This window comes from Arvicola amphibius, chromosome 3 (genome assembly GCF_903992535.2).
Source record: "Arvicola amphibius chromosome 3, mArvAmp1.2, whole genome shotgun sequence".
Classification (NCBI taxonomy): Eukaryota; Metazoa; Chordata; class Mammalia; order Rodentia; family Cricetidae; genus Arvicola; species Arvicola amphibius.
The window spans coordinates 169508231-169520428 of record NC_052049.1 but is presented as its reverse complement, the minus strand read 5'-3'; the positions used below and the strand labels follow the sequence as shown (position 1 = coordinate 169520428).

General features: G+C 37.9%; 1 protein-coding gene across 4 annotated transcripts in view; it reads right to left on the bottom strand.

The window, feature by feature from the left end:
• The window catches only part of Topbp1 (DNA topoisomerase II binding protein 1), a 51436-nt gene that overhangs the window by 30187 nt on the left and 9051 nt on the right, over window positions 1-12198 (bottom strand). For all 4 annotated transcript variants that reach the window (XM_038323637.1, XM_038323638.1, XM_038323639.1 and 1 more), the window contains exons 5-10: window positions 11770-11951; window positions 9972-10168; window positions 7207-7389; window positions 4533-4699; window positions 2073-2236; window positions 1687-1934 (exon numbers count right to left, since the gene is read on the bottom strand). In XM_038323637.1, coding sequence (XP_038179565.1) covers window positions 1687-1934; window positions 2073-2236; window positions 4533-4699; window positions 7207-7389; window positions 9972-10168; window positions 11770-11951 — 1141 coding nt within the window. The remainder of the gene's footprint in view (window positions 1-1686; window positions 1935-2072; window positions 2237-4532; window positions 4700-7206; window positions 7390-9971; window positions 10169-11769; window positions 11952-12198) is intronic.

Sequence of the window (12198 nt, the reverse complement as noted above, 5' to 3'; positions counted from 1 at the left end):
TCTCTGTGAGTTTGAGGCCCGTGGTCTACAAGAGCTAGTTTCAAGACAGACTCCAAAGTTACAGAGAAACTCTGTTTTGAAAAACAAAAAAGGGGGCTGGAGAGATGGCTCAGAGGTTAAGAGCGCTGCCTGCTCTTCCAAAGGTCCTGAGTTCAATTCCCAGCAACCACATGGTGGCTCACAACCATCTGTAATGAGGTCTGGTGCCCTCTTCTGGCCTTCAGGCATACATGCAGAGAGAATATTGTATACATAATAAATAAAAATAAATAAATAAATAAAAAAAAAAAAAAGAAAAACAAAAAAAACCCAAAAAACCCAAAACAAAACAAAAAAACAAAAACAAAAAACAAACAAACAAAAAAAGAAACTAGAATAAAAACACAATTTTTGCCTGAAAAGTATTATGTTCTAATAAACATGTCTTTTTGGCTTTGGCTTTGTTTTCTTTTTTTTTTTTTTTTAGTTAGTTGAGTTTGTTTTTGAGACACAGACTCTCTATCTAGTACTAGCTATCCTGGAGCTTGCTATTTAGACCAGACTGGTGTTAAGATCCTCTTGCCTCTGCCTCCTGAATGCTAGAAGTAAAGTTGACTGTCACTGAATAAAATTAGGAAAATAAAAATCTTTGGTACCCACAATTAAACAACTATGATTCTCTAAAAACTGAAAACTTTATGTTACAGGAACAACAGAGAACTACAAAGTATGTAGAACAAGGCCTGCCCTACAAGGAAGTCCAAGGCCAGACTAGGCCTTAAAACTAAAAATAAAAAGAGGGCAACAGCTCAACAATTAAGCTATGTCTGGGTCACACCTCAGCATTGCATGTAAAATCAAATAAATAAGCTAGATACAAAATTCAAAGGATCATATATATAGACACTCACACATGACACAAACTATAAAGAAACCAGGATGAATTTCACAGGAGGCTCTTGGCACAGTGGTAATGCTCTACTTTCTTTGTTGGTAATCTACCTTACCACACTGACAAAGCCATATGCTGAGGCAGCATGAAAGACTTCCCATACCCCATTCAGAGGGCATTTGTTAGAAGTTTATGCTATTAGAATTAGCACACAGATGACAGAGAAATGGCTCAGTGGTTAAGAGCATGTACAGTTCTTATAAAGGACCTGAGTTTTAGTCGCAGTATTCATGTTAGACACAAATGTCTGTAAGTCTAGACAGATCCACAAGGATCTCCTCTCAGGCCTACGAAGGCAGTAGCGTGCACACTTAGGCGCTTCTCTCTTTCAATTTAAAATAAAAAACAACAACAACAAAAAAAACCCAAGTTCACACTCAAGCCAAGCGTAGGAATACTGAGAGCGAGCGAGCACAAGAGAGCTATGACTAAATTAGAGCCTGATGGCCTTGCTAGGTTAGAAAAGGTTATAAATCTAAAACTTTTTTCAAAATAAATAAATTCACAGAAGCTAAGTGGTGCTGGCACACACCTTTAACCCCAGCACTCAGGAGGCAGAGGGGTGGATCTCTGAGTTCAAGGCCACTTTGGTCTACAAAGTAAGTTCTAGGACAGCCAGGACCACAGAGAAACCCTGTCTCAAAAAAAAAAAAAAAAAAAAAAAAAAAAAAAAAAAAAGTTCATAGAAGACTTGGCAGATAACATGCATGTATACATTGCTTCTTAACTATAAACACTAATCAGCTATTTCTTACCTATTGTGGAGTCATTATTTACATACTGAGCAAGCAGTTCTTCATCAGCTTCCTGGAGCTTCTCATTAGGAACAAAATCTTTCTTAGAGAATGTGCTATTCTTTTCTAAGATAATTGTCTGGTCTTCAGACTGATCTGAGACTGGAATTCCAGCCGGCTTGTAGTTACTGTGGATATAAGGCTCTTCAGGAAGCATATATCCTTTACTAAAACACTCCAGCAACCACTTTGCTCCTACTACGTGAGGCCTACAAAAAGAGGACACAGTTAAGCTCCAGTGTAAGTGAATATCATTATCCCTCCTGCCATTCATTCCCACAGCTGCAGACATGCAAACAGCCCAATCACTCTGGTACAAAGTGGTCTGAATTAAAGACTGACAGGACCTGTGGGATGATTTGCTCCAAAACTGCCTCAAGTCGTCATCATAATCTCCCACTATTACATGAGTTACATCTTCATTAAGTTGATTAAACCGAACTCCACCACCACTGTTAATAAGTCTTCTCAGTTTATCTAGCTTTCTGCCACTAAAACCACAAAGATAAATCTGCAAACAAAGAAAAGATTTGCTTTGGATTAACATGTTCAACAGAAACAAATTTAAAAGAAATCCATATCCACTATGTATAAATAAGATACTTTATAAATATTTTGGGATACGTAAGGAATGAAATGCATTCTGAAATTAATGCATGTACTCTCATATTGGCAGCTAGCAAACCCCTGGGTTCTACTTGTCACACACACACACACACACACACACACACAGTGCTGGACATCATCACTTACAGCTTTTACAGGGGTGCTGGGGATTCAAATTCCAGCCCCATCTCCCCACTTTCACAGCAAGTACCTGACCCATTTAGCCATCTCCTCAGCCTCAAACTGGCATTTTTAAGTATCTATTTACAGCCCCACAGCACTATCACCTTTCAGGAGAAACCTGAAGGAGGGTTGAGGCCTCAAATGTATTAGAAGACCAGACTTCAACATCTTCTAAATTTTGGTGCACATCTTGCCAAAAGATTTTCACTTTGTGTGTATACGCATATGTATATGCACACACGTCATACAACATATGTGGACGTCAGAGGACATTATGACAGATTCAGTTCTCTTCCACCGTATGGGTCCCAGGACTGGAACTCAGGTCATCAGGCTTGATGGGTGGCAGAGGTATCTCTAACATGCAGATAGCTTCTCAAGTTGTAAAGGGATGACTTCTTGTAAACGTGAATAATTACAAAGATACACTGTAGTTCACTATAAGCCCAGAACAGGCTTGCATTCATTCATATCTTCAACTAGTGTATCAACCACATGACCTGAGCAAACAGAAGGCTCTGAGCCACTTGTCCCTATATATTTATCTTTCCTGCAATTTCTTTTCTAGTTGATTAAAAAAAAAAAAAAAAAAAAAAAAGCAAGTCAAAGAGCTAAGCACAATGCTTTGAAGAAACATTCACACAGGGATTTTAATTATGAAAGTATGTTTAAGCCAATTTAACACAGAATTTTTTTACTTCTATCTTTTAAAAACTTCAAAAATGACATTCTATTTCCTTATGTCCCAAACCATCACCATTACTAGAATAAATCCTACCAAAATTTAAGAATCAAATGCTTCCTACATGGAAAAAAAATTCAATATCACTTCTATAATTAGTATGTTCTAAGATCTTAGAAAAAAGATTACAGAGTACACTTCTGTTCCACTAGTAAGGCAATAAATCTCGGTAAGATAATTGGCCTATAATAAGAAAACACAATTTGATTTTGCCTGCTCTGAGAATGAACGCATGGCCTAATCACTGTACTAAGAGCAGCACTGTATGAAGTATGTGGGTCTAGGAGATAGGATGTTTTTCACGGATCTTCTACGTACACACTAAAAAGAATCTTAAAAACCCAGGAGTAACTGAGCAAAAGAAATACCTTATAAATCTAATCTTTTTATTACTGAGGACAACTCAAGGTCTTGTACACAATTAAGAAGTAATTAAGGCAGCAGTAATGCATGTCTAGGACTCTGGGAAATCATTTTATTGTATTTTAAATTTACATTCATTTCTTGTGTGTATATATATGTGTGGGCATACCACACGTACATGTCAGGACAATTTGTGGGATTGGGTTCACTCCCTTCCACCACATGGGGTACTGAGGACTGAGCTCAGGTTCTCAGGCTTAGCAACAAGCACTTTACCCACATGGCCCAGAAAAAAGATTTGAATCTCATAAGCGTCACCCTCAAGAGAACAGTCATTTTAGTTATTTATGGGAATTAAGTGATATTTTAAATAACGTAATGTTCATGAAATAATTAGTGGTATTAATGTATCTTAAGTAACAAATGGTAGCTAAAAATTAAATATATTTTTTAAAGATGTATTTACTTATTATGAATACAATGTAAAAATGCCTGCACACCAGATTTCATTATAGATGGTTGTGAACCACCATGTGATTGGTGGGGAACTGAACTCAGGACCTGTGGAAGAGCAGCCACTGCTCTTAACCACTGAGCTATCTCTTCAGCCCCACAAATGAAATATTTTAACATAACTGGTAAGATTTCAGAGCAGAGTTGAGGAGTAAAATGAACTTTGAAGTATAAGAGATGAAGCAGACACTCACAGCCACACTATGAGCATGGTGAATGTCAGCTTCCTAATTCAGTGAAGTCTGTGTAAACAGATAAGGAGCAAGCTCAACTAAGAGGGGTCTTCAAAGTCAGGCTGAGGGATGTGCTTGTCTGAGCCTCATGGTAGCCCACGGAGGCCTTAAACTCAAGGCTGACAATTATTATCATTTACTGAGTTTGTTGCATAATAAAGACATACCCGACAGCCATCTAGCAAATCTTCAGGTGCTTGAAATACACTGATGTCCAGATTTTCTAGATTTTCAAGTGTACATTCAAGTTTGTTAGAAGCTGAACTGAACATTGTTTCATTTATACAACTGCTGTTTATGTTGGATATATGGCTGACATCTGCAAGAGTACGACCTACATATACAAAAAGAAATTATAAATTCATGAGGTAAACAAGTCATTACATGCTTCCTTACAAATTATCTTTTCCTACAGTCAAAGGAGTCTGAACAAATTACAAAGATTTAGTTTTTACTGAAATCTTGGTGACAAAGTATGAAAAGTGAAATTAAGTTTCTTTCATTATTAAAGTGAAAATATACTTAACGTTTCTTTAAAGAAAATGCAGTTGCTGGCCTTAAGGTTCAAGAAGCTTACATTTAGAACAAAAAATTATTGATAATTTTGCTAAATAGCACTTCTAAAATAAAAAGAGATTAGTACTGACTGAATATTGTACACATTTGACACATCAAAAAGACCATCACAAAGGGGGAAGACCTTTCTTTTTCTTTTCTTTTTTTTTTTTTTTTTTTTTTTTTTTTTTTTTTTTTTTGGTTTTTCGAGACAGAGTTTCTCTGCAGCTTTAGAGCCTGTCCTGGAGCTAGCTCTTGTAGACCAGGCTGGTCTCGAACTCACAGAGATCCGCCTGCCTCTGCCTCCCGAGTGCTGGGATTAAAGGCGTGCGCCACCACCGCCCGGCTTCATTTTTAAGTTTCCAAGAGTTGTATCTATTATTGTGTGTATGGCGCATGAGTGTAGGTGCATGGCTGTCACAGAATTCCTAGAGAGGTCAAAGAACAAGGCTGTGGAGTTTGTTCTCCTTCCACCTGTTCATGGGTTCTAGGGATTGAGGATGTTCAGTTGACACATCCTCAATCTCAAACTGAGCACAAACTCAGTGCTCTTAACTGCTTAACTTTACCTGCTATACCATGAAATTTTTAATTTTATTTTTGAGACAAGGTCTTTCTATGATCTATACCAATGGTTCTCAACCTGGAACTCATGGCAATCCTCCTGCTTAACCTCCCACATCCTAGGAATACATGCTAAACCAAAACAAACACACACTGAATTTTTATGTAATAATAATCTGTAACTATCACAGTAAACCAATAAAGAAAATACAGGCTGGTCGTGATGGGATTTGCCTTTAATCCCAGAATTTAGGAGGCAGAGCCAGGTAGATCTCTGAATTCAAGGCCAGTCTGGTCTACTGAGTGAGTACCAGGACAATCAGGACTACACAGAGAAAACCTGTCTTGAAAAATATAAAAAGCCAGGTGGTGGTGGCACACACCTTTAATCCCAGCATTTGGGAGGCAGAGGGAGGTGGATCTCTGTGAATTCAAGGCCACCCTGGATTACAGAGTGAGTTCCAAGACAGGCTCCAAAGCTACAGCAAAACTGTCTCAAAAAGCCAAAAACAAAAAAAGAAAGAAAGGAAGGAAGGAAGGAAGGAAGGAAGGAAGGAAGGAAGGAAGGAAGGAAGAAAGAAAGAAAGAAATATAAGCATATGATAGTATATGAGTAAGCAAAGTTATAAAACTAATCTCCGGGGCTGTCAAGATGGCTTAGGGGATGGGGATAAAGTACTTGCTCCATGAAAGTCTGATGACCTGAGGTCAATCCCCAACTCACAAAAAGGTAGAGAGTGCCAACCTCACATTTTTTTGTTTTTGATTTTTGTTTTTTGCCCCCAAGACAGGGTTTCTCTGTGTAACAGCCCTGGCTGTCCTGGAACTTGTTCTGTAGACCACAATGGTCTTGAACTCACAAAGATCAGTCTACGCCTCTCTGCCTCCCAAGTGCTGGGATTAAAGGCGGGTACCACCACTGAATGACCACAAATGTTCTTTAATCTCCACATGTGTGACATACCACATACATAATAATACATAGAATCTTTTCTAAAAAACGATTTCTTGCCAGGTGTGGTGGCACATGCCTTTAATCTCAACACTCTGTAGGCACAGGCAAGAGGCTCTCTGAGGTCAAGGTCAACTTGGTATAAAGAGGGAGTTCCAGTACGGTCAGGGTTACACAGAAACCCTTTCTTGAAAAACCAACCAACCAACCAACCAACCAACCAACCAAACAAACAAACAAAAGCTTTCTTTTAAAGCTATTCACTAGTGTTCTTGTTTGTTTGTTTGCTTGGTTTTTGAGATAGGGTGTCTCTGTGTAACAGTTCTAGATGTCCTAGAACTCATTTTGTAGACTAGGCTGGCCTCAAACTCAGAGATCTGCCTGCCTCTGCCTCCTGATTGCTGGAATTAAAGGCGTGCGCTACCACTGCACAGCTTCACTAGTTTTCTTAATTCTCCTCTTATGTGAATTAGGATGTAGAAGAAAGCAATCCCTCATTCTGAAGAGAATACAAAAGAAGTTCTGGACAGCTTTCTATGCAACCTGGCTATTTTGTTACTTAGTTCTACAAGAAGGAAATAGAAAGTCCTACTACAGTTCAATAGCCCTGTTAGCAAATCAACACCTTTACTTTTTTGTTGGTGTTTAGGAATGAGATTCCCAGGCTTGCATTCAGAAGACAAAAGCCTTCCCACTAAGTTACATCCCCAGTCCAAAACATCAATTATCTTGTGGACAAATATTGTGTATTTAATCTTAAGGAGACTTACTTTCAGCTGCTGCATTGCTCTGACCAGTGGGTGTTGAAGTATCAGGCACCGTCTTTACTTCTGCTCTGGGTTCAGCCTTGTATATAGATTCATCCTGACAAAAGCCTTTCTCAATACTGTCATGAAACCACTGCAGGGTCACACAATGAACATTCCATCTCTTGGCACATTCATATTTTTGTCCTGTTATGTCCATTACAAGAAATACATATATGTTACCTCATAGTCAATTATTTTTGAAAACATACCTGAAATAAAAGTAATGATTAAAGATTACCAGTAATTATTTTTACCTTAAAAAATTATTCATTTGATGGGCAGTGGCAGATGCCTTTAATCCCAGCACACAGAGGGAGAGGCAGGCAGAGTTTGAGGCCTGACATGGGATGTCCCTCTGTATGCTATGAATATGTTTTATTACCACTGCTTAATAAAGAAGCTGCTTTGGCCTACGGCAGAGCAGAATATAGCTAGGCGGGAAAACTAAACTGAAAGCAAGGAGAAAGAAGGCGGAATCAGGCAGATGCCCAAGAAGCAAGATGTGAGGTAACAAACCACGAGCTTCGTGGTAAAATATAAAATAACAGAAATGGGTTAATTTAAGATGCAAGAGGTAGCTAGGACTATGCCTGAGCCATTGGCCAAACAGTGTTGTAATTAATACCATTTTTATGTGATTATTTGGGTCTGGGTGGCTGGGAAACAAAAGCACAGTTCTATTAATAGAGACCAGCATGGTCTACAGAGCAAGTTCCGGGACAGCCAGGGCTACACAAAGAAACCTTGTCTCGAAAACAAACAAACCATATGCTTGTTTTTTAATATGTCTGGGTGTTTTGTCTGCATGTATGTCTATGCACTACTTGTATGAGTGACGCCCAAGAAGGTTAGAAGAAGGTGTTAGATGCCTTGGAACTGAAATTACATCCAACTATGAGCCACCATGTGAATGTTGGCAACCAGAAAACAGTCCTCTGAAAGAGTAGCCAGTGTTCTTAACCACTGAGCCATCTTTCCAGCCAACCCCCTTTGGAGACAGGGCCTACTATGTACACTTGGCTGGCCTGAAAAGCACTGAGTAGACCACATTGGCCTCAAACTCAGAGATCCCTCTGCCTCACAAGTGATGAGACTACAGATGTACACCACCATACTTGACATTATACGAACATATAATATAAATGCAGACACTATACATGTATGCAATATAATAAATACTATTTTTGACGAGATTGTACAAGCGCCAAAGTAAAGGACAGGGAGATTTGAATTTTTCCTTTCCAGTAAAGAACTTTAGCAAAATATTTTTAAGTAGTATCACCCAAGCGCTGGGATTAAAGGCATGTTTTTACCACCACCCAGCATGTTTTTACTTTTTTGTTGTGTTTTTCTGTTTATATTTTTGTTTTGTTTTTATTTTTATTTTTTGAGACCATGCAGCCCAAGCTAGCCTTAATCTTTTGATTTTCCTACCTATACCGCCTATGAAACCCAGCTTGGTATTCCAGAGTCAATGGAGCAACGCCTGGTGGTATAAATCTATATCCCAGCTATTTGGGACTATAAAACAGGAAGATCATAAATCTAAGGCCAGCCTGGTAAACTTGATGAGATCCTGTCTCCAGCAGAAATTAACAGGACTAGGGATGTAGCTCATTGAAAGAGTACTTGCTTAGCATAAAAAAGGCCCTAGGCTCAATGTCTCCTACCTCAAGAAACAGTCAACAGATAATTCAGATTAAAAGTCACAGCTACCATACAGTCGTAACTTTTGTACCAATCTCCTGACGAAATGACAACTATCAAGTAACTAACATTATTCTCAAATATTATTTCTTATCAAGATAGCTTAGTAAAAATATAAATACAATAGGAGCGAATAAAATCCATTCATTTTTATAGATTTTAGTAGATTAGTAAAACTATTCCTGAGAATAAGGCTTTTGTTTTTTTTTTTGTTTTTGGTTGTTGTTGTTATTTGTTAATACAGGGTTTCTCTGTAGCTTTAGAGCATGACCTGGAACTAGCTCTTGTAGACCAGGCTGGCCTCAAGCTCAGAGATCTACCTACCTCTGACTCCCAAATGCTGGGATTAAAGGTGTGTGCCACTACCACCCGGCAGAATAAAGTTCTTGAAATATCAAAAACAAAAGTACTTTAAAGAATTCTCAACAGTAATGAACTTTATCCTTTTACTTACCTCATAATCTGCACATTATATTTTTAAGTTAGGAATTGCAGTTCATAGATGAGCTGGGAAATGTGGCACAGTGGAAAAGCACTTGCCTAACACGCACAAGGCCCTGGGTTCCATCCTTACCACAGCCCCACTCACACCCCAATCCTAAATCACTAAGGTAAACCAACTCATCCCACTAAGTTAAATAGATACTTAGCCAAGCCCCTTAAGAGGAGGTTTAAGTTAGTCACGAGAAAGAAATACCACTTAGCTATCTATATATTAGCTTTCTTGTTATTTACGATTTGGTTAATTGTGGAGAGTTGTTTTTCACTCAAGGTCTAATCGTCAGATAATAAAACATCACTAAAGGCTTTTGATATTTAATACTTATTCCGTGGGTAAATACAAGGAGAGTTGCTTAACTTTTCTAGACTGTGACTCAAACTATCTTTTTGCAAGAATTTAGGGGGTTAAAAAAACAGATAAACTAGGGCAATGACATGTCAGAAGCACAAGATGGTCTACAGAGATTCAAAGTGCTAAAACAGGGATTCCACACTCACTGTTTCTAAAGCAGTTTTACCTTTTGGTTCTTGAACAATGAGATGTGTACATTCATTCATCTTCAGCTGCCCCATGTACTGGCCTCCATGCTTAGATGTCAATTGCTGAACTGTCTTTCTGTGTATACCATTTAAGCCAGTCACGCAGATAATGCAACCAAGAAAAATAGGACACTTAAAGTCTTCCATGTTTATGTCAGTGTATCTGGTTATTTTACTAGAGAAAATAAACGGAAAAAAGGAAAAATTAAAATTAATGAATATTCAAATAGTTTTAAATATCACTGCTTTCCTTGTTTGTTTATTTTTTATTTTTGGATTTATAAACACTTTTGAGAAAGGAAAACTGACATTGAGGATTACACTAATTGCTCATCTAGCTTAGTTCCATGTCTCTAATAAGAATTTGTATTTCAGTAATAGTCTAAAGACCATCTTAAAGAGAGCACTACTAACTCTAAGTCTTTGCTAATAAATGGGGAACATATAGCATGTTTAAATATTTGTAGTCAGTATGCAATGAAATAAGAAAAAAACGAATTTATGTAAGTTATTAAGAGTCCATTTACACGCAACTTCTGTGTTTAAAGTAAGAATTTAAGTATTTCAGTTCCAGTATCAGGCTACTGTCAATAAATAATATGCACCAGGGAACTTGTATTACCTCCTTAAACATCACCTCTTTCTCGTAACAGTGGTAGTAATACCTATATGTTCAATTAATTGTTGAGACCTATATAATAAAAGTAATAAAACACACACACACACACACAAAATAAATAAATGGGGAACACTTGGCAGAATTATAAGACTGAATCTCTACTTAAAAACCTAGTATTCATTGAATGCCTGTTATAAAATAGACTTAAATTCTTCCATTATTCTTTTTTGGGGGGAGGGGAGGGGAATGCTCGAGACTAGGTTTCTCTGTGCATCCTTGGCTGTCCTGGAACTTGCTCTGTAGACCAGGCTGGCTTCAGACTCACAGATATCCATCTGCCTCTGCCTCCCAAGTGCTGGGATTAAAGGCATGCACAACCACTGTCTGACTCTTGGAAGAGCACCAACAAAACTATCACAGCTATTTTGTTGCCAGAGTAGATAGATTTGCTTATTTCAGCAGGCTAGTACTAACTAGGAAACATATTGAATATATACTGAATGGTGTTGAAACAAGTGCAGAAATGCCACATAATACTAATATAATTCAGACACCTGGACTTATGACCATAAGCCAAATTGTAGGGAAAACATAATTATACCTACAAACTCCATATAGGAAACTCCTGTCCTGTTCTGATCCCTATATACATCTAATGTCCAGGCCAGGGCATAAAATAGGTTCAATTTACACTGAGTGATTAATCTCAGCTAATGGTTTACATATATGTATATTCAATCTTATCTCTACCCCGTCCACCCCATGGGAGGGAACAGGGCTGCCAAAGTAGCTAATTAAGTCTCCATCTTAACACGGGGACACAGTACTGCACAGTGCAACACAAAAGCCAAACTGACTTTCTCAATTATTTAGACATATTTGTTGCAGAAAACAATTTAATTGTCAAAGCATTTGCTCTCCAGCTAGTGCTGAAGCTACAGCTCACCTTTCCTGACAGTGGCATCCTGTGATAGTAAGCACTTACGACCTCTGCTCTTCTACTGTCACTAGAGAAATGAACAATGACCCCATTTTGGTCTCTCAGTAATAAACCCAGAGATACTATCACAAAGCTTACCCATGAAAACCCAAGAGTATGCCAAATTAACGGAATGTATCATTTTCTCCAATATACAAAGCATACAAATATATCTTACTTCTCTTGTGACTTCTCCCAAAGCGTTTTTATCCAAGAAGGAAGCAAAATAGGTTTCTTCAGATTAGCAGCAACTAAGTATTTTTTGCTCCCAACTTCTCCTGCAATAAGGTGAGTGACTGATACATTAAGGTCTCTGTATACTCGTCCACCCATCATTTGTACATATTTATGAACTTCTTCCTATAGACCCAAAAAAATATATTAATGAGGAAAAAATAGATCTTCTATTAATATATATATATATATTTTATTTATTTATTTATTTATTTATTTTTATGTATGAATGCTTTGCCTGCATATGTGTCTATGCACTATATGCATGCCCGGTGCCCCTGGAGGTCAGAAGAGGGAATCAGAAGCCCCAGAACTAAAGTTACAGATGGTTGTGAGCTACCATGTGGTTGCTGAGAATTCAACTCAGGACCTC